Source organism: Oncorhynchus nerka, linkage group LG20 (assembly GCF_034236695.1).
Source record: "Oncorhynchus nerka isolate Pitt River linkage group LG20, Oner_Uvic_2.0, whole genome shotgun sequence".
Taxonomy (NCBI): domain Eukaryota; kingdom Metazoa; phylum Chordata; class Actinopteri; order Salmoniformes; family Salmonidae; genus Oncorhynchus; species Oncorhynchus nerka.
In genome coordinates, this window is record NC_088415.1 from 68,687,360 (window position 1) to 68,706,209 (window position 18,850).

The following is an 18,850-nucleotide window of genomic DNA, read 5'->3' on the forward strand; positions in this document are numbered from 1 at the left end:
TAGGACATATTTTAAACAGCATTTCTTAAAAACACCTTATGGTCTTGGGGGAGAAAGAATTGTATTTTTTGCCATTATTATTCAACTTTGGCTCGTAAATCAAAGATGAACTTACTGACAAAATCTGATCCAAAATTCAGAGGGTTGGGCCTTGCCACCGCGGGTGTCAGCTTGCCATCCTGGTTTTGAAAGAGACAAACAAATTGTTGTTATAATTCGTGTTTCCTAGTATGGTTTGTGTATGAAAGGTGACTTGAGAGAACTGATTTGGTGATAAGCGATTCCGTTACCTGTCCAACGGCCTGTGGAGGAGCAGAGGCACTTTCAGGACACGGTGCTGCAGCACCAGGTGGAAACCTGTTCATGACCATCGGTGTCATTCCCATGTTGTTTTGAACCATGACTTTGTTGATGCCTTTCAGAGCGACCATCTTTGCTTTCATAATAGGGTCAGTGATTGCGTCAAAATCTGCAGACAAAAAAAGATGTGCGGTCAGCAACTTGCCCATTAGTAAAGACCAATGTCCTCAATGATTTATTTTATAGACAAATGACATACTTATATTCATACTATGTATTTATCATACAAAATAAGAAGGTAAATAACTTGTTTGAACTGGAATAAAAGCATTTAGCCTGAATGAAAAACATCTACTTACCGATGTTTGGGAAGAAGGAGTCACTGGAGGAGCGTTGTCGGATCATGGCCTGCATCTGCCTCTGCTGCTGCTGCTCCTGCCTCTCCTGGTCCAGCAGGTCCTGTAGGAGGAGGGGCTGCTCCTCCAGCAGCAGGGGTCTGTGCCCCCCTGGCCCCACCTGGCCCAACGTCTGGACCAACAGGGCCTGCTGAGCCAGGGTCAACCCACTCTGGTCTATCTCAAAGGTAGAAATGGATGTTTCTCCTTCTCCTTCTCCGCTGGTAGTGGGATCCATGGTTTGGGAGTTGTTCTGAGCATCTTGGTTTGGCTGTGCCATAGAGTTACCACTGCCTTGATTGTCAGGGGAGGAGTCCTCTGGCTGCTGCTTGATTAGTAAGCTAGAGAGGACTGGGGTGGAGTCAGAGAGCACTCCTGATTGGTTGTTAGGGTTTCCGTCTGCTTGCTGGTCCGTCCTGTCATTGGACGCCTGGGACACGTTGTCTCCGTCTACCATTTTGATCTTCTGCTTCGAGGGCAGGGAGGAGGCGGCGCTTTGTCTACAGCTCACTTCCTGTTTGACGTCAGCTGACGAGGAATACTTCTCGGCCGTTCCCTCTGACTTCCCCATTCCAGATGTTAAATTAGAGAAGGAAGATGCAGCACCACCACAGCTAGAGTTGAAGTTCCTCTTCTCAGACAAAGCCTTCTGGAAGTCCGAGGCATCACTGTGGTCTTCCATGTGGTCACTAAGCTCCAACTCCTCGTTGAACATGTCCTTCTTGATATCGTTCAGGTCAGGGTCGGTGTACGCAATGATGTCGAACTTCCCTGATGTCAGGAAGTCGTCCAGGTGCAAATCGTTGGTCTCCAGGTCCAAGTCTTTGCCGTCTTCTTCTTCTTCCGGATCCAGGTTTAGGTTGTCCAGATCAGCATCGACCAGGTCCTTCACCTCCACGTCTTCCAGGTCTTTGACAGCCGATTCGACAGTGTCCAGTTTCTCCTCCACTCCATCGTGGTTGTTAGCCATGGAGACTCCCTGATCATCAGTGTGTCCAACAGATGGCCCTGGCGTCATCATGGAAGGAGCTGACATACTCTGGGTCTCGTTCGAAGCTGGCTGGCTCATGGACCTCATCAGCTGGGCTTGCCTGTGCATGGTGCCCCCTTGCATCTGAGCCTGCTGCTGCTGGTGGAGGTTCTCCATGCTAGAGGACAGCTGGCTCTGGCCAACCTGCTGGTTCCCCATGGAACCCATCATCATCCTGGGGCCATCTTGGTTCATACCTGGAGGGAACCTGAACTCAGGCCCTCCCATGAAACCAGGAGGCCTTTGGGGCTGGAGGTTGGGATCCATGTTGGGACATTGATCCATGGCGTTGGGACCGAAGGGGAGGCGAAGTCTGCTGTCAGGGGCTCTGTGTCTCAGCTCGATGAAAGGCTGACCCATGATGTTGTGCTGCTGCATTGGCAAGCCGCGAGGAGGGAAATGTTGTGGCAGCCCCATAGGGTTGGGGTTGCCCCCCACGGACTTGGCCATGTCCACGGACATAGAGCGTCTCATCCCCGGGTGGATGTCCTGCATGGGGTGGGGGCCTCTGAGGAAGAACTCCTGTCCTCCGTGAGGTCCCGGCCCACCAGGTGGAAATGCAAACCTGAGAGATAGAAAATAAACATATTTTAATACATATTCCTGTGCTGAATCCAGCATTTACAAAATGACACTAACTGGCACAAGGCAGAAGCTGTAGTAATGAACTGAAATGTAATTACACAGTTACGGAACTTGACATTCGTTGATTTAATTTAATTTATTTTATATATATATATATATATATATATATATATATATATATATATATATATACATATAATATATATATTTCTACAGGTATATCATTCATGGGGGACGACATGTTTACTGTAACCTCTGTAAGGACAATAATTCCAGTCACTAACCTTGGCCCCTGATGTCTGATATTAGGATCCCCAGGATGTTGTCCTCTGGGGAACTGGCCCTCATTAGGGAAAGGGCCACGCTGGTCCCCTGGGAAGGGTCCAGGGAACCTCATGGGCCCTGGCCCAGGGTAGGGTGGAGGGGGCCGACTGAATATCTCGCACTGCTGTCCATGGCCCTCATGGGGCCAGGGTCGAGGGGTGCCAGGGGCCATGTTACCAGCGTTCTCCTGGCGGATGGCACTCCTCTGCTGCTGCTGCTTCAGGATCAGCTCTCGGATGCGTTGACGCTAAATAAAACACAAGTAGTCAGACCTAGATCATTCACGCCTGAACTCTACTGAATATTTGTTTGCAAAATTAAAAGTGATAGAAATGTATAAGATATTAAACACCATGGCTTCCAGCTTGCCAAGGGATACATTTTTTATTTAAGTGAATACTGAAGCGGATGAAATGAATCTCTGAAAGATAATGCTTTAAATAAAGATAAGAGCAGTTAATAAAAACAGTGTCAGTCCTCGTACCTGTCTGAGTCTCTCCTCACCGTCGGCCAGGGAGACACTCTGAACCTCAGAGGTTCCAGGCATCTGGGAGGGTCTTTGCAGCTGTCCTCCAGGGTCCTGGCCTTGCTGCTCCTTCATCTCCAGTCTTTCTGCTGGCTGTGGACACAGGGGGGTGGGTGCCTGCTCATAAGGATCATGGACAGGCGTCTGGTTGGGACGTCTGGACGGTGACGGAGAGAATCCATCATCGGCAATCCCACCGTGATGCGTTGGTGTCTGTGACCCAGGGTGCGGGAAGGGAGCGTCTTGGGGCCTAACGCCTTGAGTGGAGAAATGGTCCTGCTGGTTCCCCAAGGGACCAGGCCTCTGCCTGCAGTCTGCCCAGCCCGTCAGGCCCCATCCCTGGCCGGGGGGTTCCTGGAGCCTGGGCATACGGGTCACTCAGCATCGGCCTGGTGGTCTGGGAGAACATGTCACCACTCATAGGCCTGGGGGTTCCAGGTTGGCTAGCATAGGGATCCATGGGGGCTAGCCTCTGGCTGCCTGGGGACTTGGAGAATCTCTCTCCCATGGGGGGCCGAGGGGTACCAGGTTGCTGGGCGTAGGGGTCCATGGAATGCCCGGGGGACATCCTCTGACCAGGTGCTTGGGGGTGTGGGTGAGGGAACTGGTTCATGCCAGGGCCAGAGCGAGGAGTGTTGGGCTGCTGGGAGTAAGGGTCCGAGGACTGACCGTAGTTGTCGTGTGGGCGAGGGGTTCCTGGAGGTCGAGCGTAGCTGGACTCAAAGAACGGTCTGTTTCCAGGAAGGTGGCAACTGGGGTCATTCATGGGTCGAGTGATACCTGACATCTGAGCATAGGGGTCTGAAGAGGGTCTTGGGTTTCCAGGGGGCTGGGCGAAGGGGTCATATGTGAAGTGGTCGGGCCTTGGGGTAGAGGGAGCATGAGCGTAAGTGTTTCGGTTAGGTAACTGTGCTATTGGGCCGGGCTGCGGGAAGGGGTGGCCCTGGGGATGGTGCTGGGCCATCCTGGGTGGACTGGTGAAATTGTCGTGGGGTCGTGGAGTAAGAGAGGCCTGAGAGTAGGGGTCTCCCTGCTGAGAGATTCTGTCTGACAGGTGTCCCATTGGTCTGTTGAAGGGGTCCTGGGCCTGGGGCGGAGGCATGGGGGTCTTGAATAGAGACTGAGGAACTGAGCCCTGCTCGTTGCTTCCCGGGATGGGAGCTAACAGAGGTCTGGAGTAAGGGTCTGACAGGATCATCCTGTTTTGAGCCATCCGTTGGTAGGCCTCTTGGCGGATCATGGGTCTGGAGTAAGGGTCTCCCCGCACTGGAGAGCCCATTGGGGGCCTCCCCTGAGGACCCTGGTTGACTCTGGGTGGGCCCATAGGCTTTAGGAAGGGGTCCATGTCCGCAGCAACAGGCCTGGGGGTGTCAGGGGGCTTGGCATAGGGATCCATCTCCCTACTCATGGACGTGGGCGAACCAAAAGCCTCATGAGCGGGAGATGTGAGCCTCCCTCTGTCCTGCTGATCCATCAGAGAGGTGGGAGACTTGCCAGACTCCATGGACATTCTGCGACTTGCGCCGGGTCCTAGAGTTGGAGGCCTGGGGGTGCCCACCATCTTGGCGTAAGGGTCACAGGGAGAGGAGGGTCTGGAGCCAGAGGAGCCAGGGGAGAACACCTGGGGGGACTGGGGCTGAGAGGAACCCCCTGAGGGAGGGGGAGGGGGCCGCAGAAACACATCTTCGGGGGGCCCTGAGGTGGGCGTCCCTGGCAGTTGAGGTCGGAGAAAGCCCTCTTTACCTCCAGTGCTGTGCTGCATGGGGGACATGCTGCCGTTGCTGCCGTGCTGGGAGGAAGGGCTCTGGTTGCCGCTGTTGTTACCGTCTCCCTCCGACTGGCTGCCTGACTGCTGTTGCTGCTGCTGCAGCTGCTCGTTCTTCACCTGCTCCAGCTTCTGGGTGGCTTCGATCTTGGCTTGCTGCCTGCTTTTCTGTCTCATTTGCTGTCGTAAGAACAGGATGAAAAGGCAAAACATGTTTAGTTTATTAAATAGTGGCTTCACAAGCAATGCATGTTTGCTTAGCAGCCTAAATTACAAAAATACAAAAAAGAGACTATTTGACTAATGTATTTTTTTTGGGGGGGGCCTTCCTAAACTGCATCTCACCTGGTTGCATCTCACACACACTAACCTGCCTGCAGGCCACATTACTACAGGCCACACTACTACTATCTCACTTCTCTGAATACAATCTTACCTGTCTAAACTTCCACTCTTGCTCATGCTCTGACTCTTTGGGTTTCAAAGGGTCCTTAAAGAGCAAGTCTGTGTCTAGAGGTATGTTGGGGTCAAACACCTCGTCGGGGAGTTGCAGTGAGACGGGAGGCTGCTGGGACAGGGGAATCTGCTGCGACTGCTGCCTCTTCAGACTCTCGTTGGACATCTGGACCTTGTTGATGCGCAGAGCAGCCCGGTTGTCCCTTGCTTTTTGCTGCGGAGCAAAATCAGTCGCAGACAAATACACACACACACACACACATAATAAATTATTTCAGCTGGTGCCATAGAAACCTTTGGAGACGATTATGACTAGTTTTTCATTTTATTTCTTCAAGTCATTATTTTATCATTATTTTAAAACATGGCCTCTGCCAGAAATGACAGGTTCTGTATTGAGGTTAACACTGAAAACTGAGGATCTTCTGTTAAAGCGGCAAGACGTAGTAGTCTGACTCATAAAATAAATACCACATCAGACTAAAGTTTAAGGGAGACAGAGATCTTCACAGGATTCTCACATGTTCAATGTATGTCTGTCTACTGGAGACAATAAGTAATTTAAGCAGAATGAAATGCATCTTACCACATATGGGGCCCTGTCTTGAGAACTTGCTTTCCTCCATAGCTTTGCAATCTGTTTGACTCTTGTAGACCAGTCTGTAGAGTGCCGGAAGAAGATCATTTTATATGACTAAAACTGACTGCAGCTCAAAAAGGACATCTGATGGCATCTTCCACTGTAAATTAAGTCATGATAACTGCTGGATATGCACAGAGGTGTGACTGGGGAACACACACACACCTGGGAACTCATCCTTAAGACTGGGGAAGTTGACGTTGGTGTAAAGGACAGGGGCTACAGTTGCTAGCTCCCCCAGCGTCTCCTCCTTCTCCCACTTCAGTGTGCTCCTCTGGGCGTTGGACATGGCCTCCGCCTCACCTCCCTCAGGCCCGGGCCCAGGAGGAGGGGTGAGGCCTGGGCCACCATGAACAAGACCAGGAGCCCCCTGCCACGGACCCACCGCCTCTCTGGCCATCTGATTAAATTTCCTGTCCCTGCAGGAAGGACACAAGTACAGGGATTTGAGTGTTAGACAACATGTAGTCATCATTATTATTGTTTTGTAGATAACTAGAGCTCCCTACGGTAACTACAGTCACTAACAAAGTTTGCAATTTGATTTGGTTAAACTGAGTAGTTTGTATGGAGATGACTTAACGTTCAATACAGTTTGTCAGATAATTATGTGCTTTCCACAGCAAGGTAAGATTTGCAGTTAGTACCTTGGATTGTCAGTAAAAGGCATGCGGTGGAGGGGAGAGAAATTGTCTGGGATACAGGGTCCTGCTCCGGGATTGGACGGATTCAGAGGGAATCGTTGGTTAGGTCCCATCAGCCCGTTCATCATTGGCATCCGTGGAAACATGGCATTCCCTGTATGCAAAAACAGGATTATATCAAAGGGACTGCATTACTGTAGGAAAACGATGTTTGTGTGATGAGCAACCTCTTCTGAAACATGAAGACTTGCATTTGCGCTCTGAACTAATGCCTAGGCTTTAGCTCATCGGGCTAACAGTATTGAGGAACACAGAAAATAAGGAAATCAGTCTAAATAAATAAATGACGCCCTAAACAATGGATTTCACATGACTGGGCATTTGGAGGGCATAGCCCTCCCCCCACTCAGACAGTCCAGGTGAAGAAGCCGGATGTGGAGGTCCTGGACTGGCGTCATTACACGTGGTCTGCGGTTGTGAGGCCAGTTGGACATACTGACTAAATTCTCTAAAACAACATTGGAGGCAGCTTATGGTAGAGAAATTAACATTCAATTCTCTGGCAAAAGCTTTGGGGACATTCCTGCAGTCAGCATGCCAATTGCACGCTCCCTCAAAACTTAAGGCATCTGTAGCAGTGTGTTGTGTGATAAAACCGCACATTTTATAGTGGCCTTTTATTATCCCCAGCACAAGGTGAACCTGTGTAATGACCATGCTGTTTAATCAACTTGTTGATATGCCACACCTGTCAGGTGGATGGATTATCTTGGCAAAGGAGAAATGCTTACCAACAGGGGTGTAAACAAATTTGTGCTCAAAACTTGAGAAAATACACTTTTTGTGCATTGAAAAATATCTGGGATTTTCTATTTCAGCTCAGGAAACATGGGACCAACACTTTACATGTTGCGTTTATATTTTTGTTCTTAGCCTACAAGCTAATGATGCAGACCTTTGGAACATCTACATTTTAAAAAGTCTAATAAATTAATTTAATATAGCCTTGTAATATAACCTACACCATCACAATAAATCCATTATTTATTTTAGACAGGTCTAAAGAAACATATGATGAAAATTTTGCCTATTTCAGAAGAACAGAATAGCATACTCTGACTTGTCCTTATGTTAGGCCCTGATCTGGCTATGCCATATGGCTGTGGGCTACACAAGTTAATTTAGCAGAGAAGATTAGTTTAGAATTTGTTTAGAATTCCGTGGAATTATTTTATAGTATGAAGAATACAATTGAACAAAGCTGAATAAAATAGAACGGATATATTCCCCAAACGATATCGTATATACCAGTACACTGGGATATTTGGAAATAGCCATGGGATGTTTTTTTCAATTACCGTTGAAACTATTTCCTTGATTTTTTTATTTATACATTTGAATATTTTTAGTTATTTTTTTAAGCAAATAACGGCAGTCAACTTTTGCAATATGTTAGGAGATCACGTTCTCATTTCACCTGTCACAGCATTTTTCATTATGAAGCTTACCAGTAGTACCCAGTCACGTGGTGTATTTATCCCTGTGTTTCCTGTCTCTCTGTGCCAGTTTGTCTTGTATGTTTCCAAGTCAACCAGCGCTTTTCCCATTCTCCTGCTTTTTGCATTCTCCTTTTTCTAGTCCTCCCGGTTCTGACCCTTGTCTGTTTCTGTACTTTGAACCCACCTGCCTGACCATGAGAGCCTGCCTTGACCATGAGAGCCTATCCGCCAGTCTGTAACTCCAGGACTCTGATCTGGTTTTGACCTTTTTGCCTGTCCATGACCATTCTCTTGCCTACTCCTTTTGGATGAATAAACATTGTAAGACTTCAATCATCTGCCTCCTGTGTCTGCATCTGGGTCTCGCCTTGTGCCTTGATAATATACTCCTGTTGTAGAGAAGCAATGTGCTAATATTAGGAAAGTTGAGAAATAAATATAGTAGGCCTAGCTAGGGCAAATCAATTATCACAATATTTCTATTTTTACATTCAATAATGATAATTATCACGATATTAATCAAATAATGTTTAAAATGTGCATATCTGCTTCAGACTCCAGTATGCCTAATGCCTGAACAAACCACTAGGCAGGTAGCCTAGTGGTTAGAGTGTTGGGTCAGTAACCGAAAGGTTGCTAGATCGAATCCCTGAGCTGACAAGGTAAAACTCTGTTGTTCTAACCCTGAACAAGGCAGTTAACCCACTGTTCCCTGATAGGCCATCATTGTAAATAAGAAGTTGTTCTTAACCGACTTGCCTAGTTAAATAAAGGTTACATTTTTGATTTTTATTATGTGAGCTACACATAAAATTAGACTTTAAGGAAAATTGTTCCATGTTTGCAGCCAGGGAGCACGTACCTGGCGTCTATTAAATTGATAAGCCTCTTGAAACCTTCCTTTTCGACTGTGCTAATTGATAGCACGTCCTTAGCAATGCAATACATAATAGCATTTGTGATGTCTGTCTTTTCGATGTTTGTTGGTGGGGCATAAACGCTGTCAGTGTTGACTGCGTCGGGCAAACATCCCTAGTTTGGCTGGTGCTTGACGGACGTTGATCAATACCGTGGCGCAAACTCAAACTTCCTGCATGTTCCAAAGAGTGATTTGGCTTCAGATGTTGAAAAAGGTTTTATCGTATTACCAGACTTCGTAGTCACCTGCCTACGGCACAATTTGCACCGAACATTGCTCTGTTCTTTGTCGACCTTCAAAAAGCCAAACCACTTCCAAATTACTGAAACAGTTTAACCCTTTTTATCAATAATTTCTTTGTTGGAAGCTGCTCCTTTTCCATGGCTATCACTGCCCCCGTTTTCGCCTACATCACTCATTTGTCGTGGTTAATAGTGGCTACTCCATCACTCAAGGTGCTAAGTGTTTAGTGGGCGTATACCTCTCCATGTGCATATTGTCACTTCTACGCATGTTCCTCCTGCGTCAGAGGTGAAATGGACTGCTGTACCCAATGATTCTATATCGGCATTATCGAAAATGAATCTAAATGTTTTTATATCGTTATTGAGGGAAGTAATTACCTCGATAATTATTGATATTGACTTATCGCCCAGCCCTAGCCTATAGAAAGCTGATGGGATTCTACTCTTTTTAATAGAGGCCATCAAAACTGCATTCTTGCATAGCCTACATAAATGTTGCGTAACATGAGCTCATGGGCTCTCATGACGTGTTTGATTGGATTTTCGATTACATTTACGTCAGAATGATTAGAGGAAAAATAGAGCAGAGTACCAGGCCATTAGTCACTGTCATTCAGCAAGTTTTGTGGGCTACTAATGAACATCAGCGGCATCAGAGCACAGTTTTGGAGAAGCCGCCACTAAACGGTCACATGGCATTTGACTGTGGTCATGACTTGTGAATGCTGGTGTGGTAGTAATACGTCCCCGTAACAGCCCTAGTCTTATCAAAAAGTCAGAGGAGAGCGAAATACTGCCAGTATCTGCTACAGGACCCTGAGGAGAGTCATACCTGCGTGAGGGTGTACCAGGCTGGTTCCTGGTTCCCCAGGTGGGCCGTGGGGTTGAGGCATCTGTGGTGGATGGCTGGTGCTGGGGCTCAGGACGGCAGTGAAGAGGTCCTCCACGTCCTTCCCTTCCAGCTCTACAGGGCACAGCAACAGAGACAGTCATTAACACTAATATAGACAGTAGAGTTAAAACTGATAGACAGACAACAGTAATGTTCAGCTCTGTATAACCCTGGTTCTCTGAATGAGGGAAACGATATACAGTGATTTAAAAAAAAAGAATAATAATAACCAACCTGGTATTTTGTATAGTTTGCTGAGAATCGATTCTGATGCCAGAAGAAAAAGAAATGACACAGATTATTCATCTGATCAGAGTTATACCAAGCAGTGAATTGAATATGAAGGGGCTAAAATACAGACGTGTTGACCACCAGGTCTTGTACTGACCATCAGCCATCTCCAGCTCTGGGCTGAAGATCCCGTCCAGATGTTCATCTGGGAGCGTACGGGGAGTCCGGCGGCCGGACTGAGAATGGGCACGCACTGGGGAGCGGTCTGTCAAGGGCCCAATGTCCAGACCAGCTGAGAAAGCACACACAGAGAGACACACACAAGCAAAAATACCATCAAAAACTATGCATGGTCCACTCACTTCAAAGCTAGACGCAATCAGAACTTTATCTGGCTAATAAGCTTTGCGACTCATTTGAATTACGGGGGGGATATCTACATTGTGTGCAAATTAAATGAAGATAATAAGCAACAGTGCACGCTTAGCAGAATTACTCATGATGACTATATTTTGAGATTAATCTTTAAATCTACTACCGTAATTTCCGGACTATAAGCCGCTACTTTTTTCCCACGCTTTGAACCTTGCGGTTTATACAATGACGCAGCTAATTTATGGATTTTTCCCGCTTTCACAAGATTCATGCCGCAAAAAAACTGAGCACCGTCACATAATGTGACGTAAATCGAGCGCGCTCAAACTTCATCATTCTGATTACGGTAGTCATTTTGTCACCCTCATCATGGCAAAGACACGGAGAAATGCAAATGATGCAGCTTTCAAGTTGAAGGTGATCATTCTGGCTGTTGGAAAAGGAAATAAGAGCTACTGACAGCGTGGAGCATTGTCAAAAAATCCACTATCATCAACGGGTTTCGAAAGGCTGGACTGCTGCGTGTTGAAGAGGGCAGCGATCCAACATCGGATGAAGCAATTCTGAGGCTATTCAACTCCGACACCGAAGGAGATGACTTCAGTGGTTTCAGTGCACAGGAGGAGGAAGATAGTGACCAATGACTTTCTTGGTAGGCTACTGTTTACTGCTATTTTTCACCCAAAAAAATAGTTACAAGCCGTGTTTTGTTAAAGCCTATTTATTTTTGTTACAAGCCGTGTTTCGTTTAAAAGCCTATTTATTTTTGTTACAAGCTGTGTTTCGTTTAAAGGCTGTGTAAAGTTCATTTGTTTCAATGTACCGGTAGGCACCAGCGGTTTATATTCAGGTGCGCTTAATAGTCCAGAAATTACGGTATACATCTACTCACATCTAATCTACTCCCAAAGAAACACATTACAACCATCCATCCATCAACGTCAGGACGACTGCTGCGAACTATGAGCCACCAAGGCTTTTTTTTTTTGAGGTGAAGAAATACTAAGTGCATTTTAAGTTACATAAAAGTAGTGATTACTGAGAAAGAACCAAGGATGCAGAATTTTATTGGCCTCAGTGGAGTTGCTAAGAACCTATTCTTCACCAATCACCGAACAGGGACGAGAGAGACGGAGACATTCACTGTCACCACAAAATGCAAGGCCACTCACCAAGGCCTCTCACTCTCTCCAAATAATCTGCCTCTAAATTGCTATGATTCTGTCCTTGACCATTTGTTTTGGTGACAATTTGAATCACTTTAGCATTTGTCAATTAGACTTGAATTTGTACTTCCCAAACAGAACTGTAACCAAACAAAGGATTGGAAAACCTTTTGTGTGAGAGGCCATTGTAGACCAGGTGAAATGTAGCGTGAGAGGGTCAGAGAGCACAGGCGCACACAGTAACTCAAAGAGAATGTACTATTGCTATTAAGGCCATGGAGCCCTTACCAAAAGGAGGAGGTGAGGAGTCGACCTGGAAAGGGCAAAAATCAAGACCTGCAGGAATGGAACCGAAACGAAGACACAAGATGAGTGAATAAAACAGAATACTGGAGACAGAGCAAGCAAATCAAACTGGAAATAAATGAATAAAACACACTTGAAACAATGACAAATAAAGATAAAACTAAAAAAGGAATAAAATAATTTTGAAAAGTATGTGACAAATATGTGCTGAATAAAAATGTAGTGGAGGTAAAGGATAAATTGGTGAGAATTTATCCTTACCCTAACCCTTGGAAAAGCCATTTTGAATAGACAGACAGCAAGACATCTCATGCTGGCAGTAAACTCTACCCACTATGACAGCCTCAGAGATGTATACATCAACGATGTCGCACTTGCTACGGGTGATTCTTTGATCCACCTCGACTCAGATGACACCATTCTGTATACATCTGGCCCTTCTTTGGACACTGTTAACTAACCTCCAAACAAGCTTCAATGCCATACAACACTCCTTCCGTGGCCTCCAACTGCTCTTAAAACGCTAGTAAAACCAAATGCATGCTTTTCAACCGTTCGCTGCCCGCACCCGCCTGCCCGACTAGCATCACTACTCTGGACGGTTCCGACCTTGAATACAGGGATAACTACAAATATCTAGGTGTCTGGTTAGACTGTAAACTCTCCTTCCAGACTCATATCAAACATCTCCAATCCAAAATCAAATCCACAACCGGCTTCCAATTTCGCAACAAAGCATCCTTCACTCACGCCGCCAAACTTACCCTAGTAAAACTGACTATCCTACCGATCCTCGAATTCGGCGATGTCATTTACAAAATAGCTTCCAATACTCTACTTAGCAAATTGGATGTAGTCTATCACAGTGCCATCCGTTTTGTTACCAAAGCCCCTTATACCACCCACCATTGCGACCTGTATGCTCTAGTCGGCTGGCCCTTGCTACATATTCGTCGCCAGACCCACTGGCTCCAGGTCATCTATAAGTCTATGCTAGGTAAAGCTCCGCCTTATCTCAGCTCACTGGTCATGATAACAACACCCACCCGTAGCACGCACTCCAGCGAGTATATCTCACTGGTCATCCCCAAAGCCAACACGTCCTTTGGCCACCTTCCCTTCCAGTTCTCTGCTGCCAGTGACTGGAACGAATTGCAAAAATCGCTGAAGCTGGAGACTTACATTTCCCTGACTAACTTTAAACATCAGCTATTTGAGCAGCTTACCGATCGCTGCAGCTGTACATAGTCCATCTGTAAATAGCCCACCCAATCTACCTACCTCATCCCCATAATGTTTTATTTACTTTGCTGCTCTTTTGCACACCAGTGTCTCTACTTACACACCATCATCTGCTTATCATCCTCTGCTCATCTATCACTCCAGTGTTAATCTGCTAAATTGTAATTACTCTGCCACTATGGCCTATTTATTGCCTTACCTCCTCACGCCATTTGCACACACTGTATATAGTCTTTTTTTTACTGTTATTGACTGTACGCTTGTTGATTCCATGTGTAACTCTGTGTTTTTGTTTGTGTTGCACTGCTTTGCTTTATCTTGGCCAGGTCGCAGTTGTAAATGAGAACTTGTTCTCAACTGGCCTACCTGGTTAAATAAAGGTGAAATAAAAGAAAAAAAGATCAGTGACATACCAGAATCACCGGTCTGTTTCCCCAGCATCCTCAGGAGGTCTGCATCCGTGTTGAGAACCTCAGACAGATCCACTAGAGGTTCCTCAGAGGGCTCTGTGGGTGAGAAGACATGCAGACATGACAGTCAGAAACTACGGTATGGATCAATGGACAAGTGTGTGTGGTGTGTGCGTGCGTCTGTGCCTCCATCTGCATAGTACATACGTGGTCCTGGTGGTCCGTCTGGTCTGGACGAGGCTGAGGTGGCACTGAGCAGGGGATCTGAGGATGGGTCCATGATGCTGGTGGTGGGATGCTTCCTGTCCCCCTGGGGCCCGGTTACAGCCCCAGCTTGGCCCTCCTCTAGCAGCCCAGACTCCACCGCCTGCTGCCTGCTCTGCTTGCTCTTATCCAGTAGGTCCTTACCGAAGAACGCCTCCTAGAAAGGCACACAACACGGGTCACTTCTCCATAGACCCACCATATTTCAGGATAACTGTCAACCTTTATCTCCCACCTTCCCCATGGGACTTTCATCAACAAGCACAGTGACATGATCAATCCTTTCAAATACTTAAAATATATATAGATTTTTTTTTTTACTAGCGTCAGTGGACTCTCTCCCTCTCTACCAGTGTAGATAGACATGGATCTATCTCCCCATCAGCAACGTTTTATCTCGCAGAGGACAGACACATCACGTGACTGCTGCAGCCTCCCACATTGCTGGGACATTAAAAGCCTAGCTAACCAACTCAATAATTAATCCAATGTGCTCTGTGTTGGGAGTCCTTTATGTTTTCCTCGGTCTCTGTGCCCTCCTGCTGTTGAGTACAGACCAGTAGTGACAGATGCCCATGGCTTAATGCACCTCCTCAGATCTCATCTGTTTTGGCCAACACAAGGTGACACAGAGCTATGGGTTTGAGACGAGCGAGAGCAGGAGCACGAGCAAGCGACAGAGCGAGCGAGCATGTCTAGCGTACATACAGTGTGTTGAACCCCCAAACAAAAGGATGATCAGAGTAGAAGATTTTAGCTATCCTCTAAGATCAAGTCTTGGAGGCCTTCCCTCCCACTTCGAGAGTACACAAACGGGGCTTCTGCCATCTCCAATGGTCTATCTTTAAGTTGTCAGGCAGAATGCTGAGTATTCTCATGCCTCCCATTGGGGGAGGTAAATCGACATTTTATGAAGATGCAATATGACGTTCCAGGCTATCAGTGTGCTCCTGCATCTATGAATGGTTGCCTCAAAGAAAGTGGTTGACATTTAGGTTGGCAGCTTATTCTGACAATTAACTGCATACGGAGGTCCTTAATAACATGTTTTTTGTTGTTGCAGCAAGACGATCTCTACTCCAAACACTGTGCCTAGCACCAAGTGGTGTTTTTGCCTAATTGTAACCTTACAACTATGCCAGGGAATCATGGCTAAATATATTCCCTCAGTTATAACAAAAAACTAAGTGACACATCTTCCAAATCCCATAAACCCTGAGATAAATGTCAGCCGTAACGTACCGTTCCTTCAGAAAGTATTCACACCCCATTTACCACATTTAGTTATGTTACAGCCTACATTTTTTTATTGATACAATTGAGATTGATCTACACACAATACCCCATAATCTCAAAGTGGAATTATATGGCGTCAATAAGTATACAACCCCTTTGTTATGTATGCCAAGCCTAAATATGTTCAGGATTTAAAACGTGCTTAACAAATCGCATAAATTGCATGGACTCATTCTGTGTTCAATAATAGTGGTTAACATGACTACCCCACACATACAATTATCTGTAACGTCCCTCAATCGATTCGTGAATTTTAAGCACAGATTCAACAACAAAGACCAAGTTACAATGCCTCGCAAAGGGCACTTATTGGTAAAAATAAAAAAGCAGACATTGAAAATCCCTTTGAGCATGGTGACATTAATAATCACACTTTGGATGGTGTATCAATACACCCAGTCACTACACAGATACTCAGTTGACGTAGAGGAAGGAAACAACTCAGGGATTTCACCACAAGGCCAATAGTGATTTTAAAACAGTTACAGAGTTTAATGGTTGTGATATGAGAAGACTGAGGATGGTTCAATAACATAAATAAAAGGTACAAAAAAAAAGAAATTGTAGCTACTTGTAGCTACTGTACCTGTCCAAAACATACATCCTGCTTGCAACAAGCAGTGGCTAAAGTACTTAAGTAGTACTTTAAAGTATTTTTACTTAAGTTTTTGGACATTTTTTTCTTTCTGTACTTTACTATTTCTATTTTTTGACCATTTTTACTTTACTACATGCCTAAAGAAAATTATGTAGTTTTTACTCCATACATTTTCCCTAACACCCAAAAGTATTTGTTACATTTTGCTTAGCAGGACAGAAAATGGTCCAATTCAAGAGACCATCCCTGGTCATCCCTACTGCCTCTTATCTGGCGGATTCACAAAACACAAATGTTTGTTTTTAAAATGTCTGAGTATTGGTGACCCTGGCTACCCGTATAAAATAATAACAATAGTGCCGTCTGGTATGCTTAATATAAGGAATTTTAAATTATTAGTAATTACTTTTGATACTTAAGTATATGTAAAACCAAATATTTTGACTTTTACTCAAGTAGTATTTTACTGGGTGACTTTCACTTTTACTTGAGTCATTTTCTATTAAGGTACCTTTACTTTTACTTAAGTCTGAAAATGGAGTACTTTTTCCACCAGTGGCAACAAGGGAGACAAATTCACCTTAGAGCAGGACAAAACCTAAAACACTAAACCAAATATACACTGGATTTGCTTACCAAGACAACATTGAATGTTCCCGAGTGGTCTATTTACGGTTTTGACTTAAATTGGCTTGAAAATCTATGGCAAGACTTGAAAACGGCTCTCCGGAAATGATCAAAAACCAACTTGACAAAGCTTGAAGAATTCTAAAAAAAGAATAAAATGGGCAACTATTGTACAATCCAGGTGTGCAAAGCTCTTAGAGACTTACCCCCCAAAAAACTCAAAGCTGTAATCGCTGTCAAAGGTGCTTCTAAGTATTGACTCAGGGGTGAAAATATTGTATTTAATTTTCAATAAATGTGCAAACATTTCTAAATACATGTTTTCACTTTTGTCATTACAGATTTAATCTATTATGAATTCAGGCCGTAACACAAAATGTGGAATAAGTCAAGAGGTACGAATACTTTGAAGGGACTGTAGATGTGGGACTGACCTGCAGGTAGGTGGGAAAGGCCTCCTCTAGCTTGGTTTTCTTCTTCCTATATCGTTTCTTGATCTTCTCCGGGATATCTGGCCCATGGGGCGTCTCATCCACAGGGGTATCAGGCAGCATCTCTCCCCAGCCTGCAGTGGGCACCGAAGAGTAGGTCAGAACCTGATCCGTTCAAATATAGAATCTGCATATGCATGCTTGGGCATTTTATTCGACAATTTATTTTCACGAGGCAGAAATAGGATATTCAGACAAAAGCAATTGATCACACATCCCTAGATGTGTGGGAACTCACCCTCCTCTTTTCCTGTGGGCGGTTCAGAGACCGAGCCAGAAGAATCCTTCCTGCTCAGGGATCGTTTGGCCTTGCCTGGGCCCTGGCCTGGACGGCTCCGCTGGCGCACCATGAAGCCACCGATGCCTGAGAAAGAGATATTCAACAATGAACCAACACATAGCCACGGTAAGATTGCTGGTTCTAAGTAAAGTAGAGTATGCAAAGTAATTTTTTATTAGAATACTATAAGATCTGTTTTATTAAGAAATGACTGTTGGGAGGACAAAAAACACATGGTTTGGTGTTTCCATAGAATACATCTCAATGCTTTCACTAGAGAAGGAAACATCTTCAACCTAGATTTGATATATATATATATTTTTTAAATGTAACCATTATTTAACTAGGCAAATCAGTTTAGAACAAATTGTTATTTACAATGACGGCCTACACCGGCCAAACCCGGACGACGCTGGGCCAATTGTGCGCCGCCCTACGGGACTCCCAATCACGGCCGGTTGTGATACAGCCTGGATTGGAACCAGGGTGTCTGTAGTGACGCCTCTAGCACTGAGATGCAGTGCCTTAGACCGCGGCGCCACTCGGGAGCCAGAGAAAACACCATTTATAACCCCTGGAATTAGCCCTCTTTCTTTCCTTCTGAGGCCTTGTCTTGCCATCCCTGAGCTTGGCTGGCTGTGTATTGAGGGCTATGGCAAGCTACAGTGCTGGGCACGTACTGCACCATTTCAAGCTCCAGAGGAGCTGTCTCCTCCAATCAGGTGCCCTACCCGGCCGGTATGGCTTCCTCTTCCTCTTTTTGCTGCCGTCTGCCCCCTTGGACTCATCTTCTGCTGGCTCTCGCTCTGGGCTCGAGTCAGACTTCCCCTCACAGTCCAGAGAGAGGTCTGCATCTGTGAGTGGGGGAGAGAGAGGAATGGGAGGGACAGAGAGGTGAGAAAAAGACACAGAAAGAGAGTGAAACAAATCGAGAAGGCGAGCGCGCCACACAGAGAGAGCGCGCCACACACAGAGAGAGAGAGAGCGAGAGCGCGCCACACACAGAGAGAGAGAGCGCGCCACACACACAGAGAGAGAGAGCGCGCCACACACACAGAGAGAGAGAGAGAGCGCCACACACACAGAGAGAGAGCGCGCCACACACAGAGAGAGAGAGCGCGCCACACACACAGAGAGAGAGAGCGCGCCACACACACAGAGAGAGAGAGCGCGCCACACACACAGAGAGAGAGCGCGCCACACACACAGAGAGAGAGAGCGCGCCACACACACAGAGAGAGAGAGCGCGCCACACACACAGAGAGAGAGAGCGCGCCACACACACAGAGAGAGAGAGCGCGCCACACACACAGAGAGAGAGAGCGCGCCACACACAGAGAGAGA

The 18,850-nt window shown here is 46.0% G+C and overlaps 1 protein-coding gene across 1 annotated transcript in view; it reads right to left on the minus strand.

Annotated features, from left to right (window-relative positions):
* The window catches only part of LOC115103015 (histone-lysine N-methyltransferase 2C-like), a 131,992-nt gene that overhangs the window by 37,077 nt on the left and 76,065 nt on the right, over positions 1–18,850 (minus strand). The window contains 19 exon segments of the mRNA XM_029623565.2: positions 116–179; positions 291–469; positions 660–2,290; positions 2,595–2,881; positions 3,119–3,467; positions 3,469–5,105; positions 5,362–5,595; positions 5,968–6,041; positions 6,187–6,440; positions 6,669–6,819; positions 10,161–10,292; positions 10,455–10,487; positions 10,609–10,743; positions 12,281–12,328; positions 13,954–14,046; positions 14,158–14,371; positions 17,170–17,300; positions 17,465–17,590; positions 18,238–18,360. Of these exon segments, the coding sequence (XP_029479425.2) occupies positions 116–179; positions 291–469; positions 660–2,290; positions 2,595–2,881; positions 3,119–3,467; positions 3,469–5,105; positions 5,362–5,595; positions 5,968–6,041; positions 6,187–6,440; positions 6,669–6,819; positions 10,161–10,292; positions 10,455–10,487; positions 10,609–10,743; positions 12,281–12,328; positions 13,954–14,046; positions 14,158–14,371; positions 17,170–17,300; positions 17,465–17,590; positions 18,238–18,360 (5,895 nt within the window).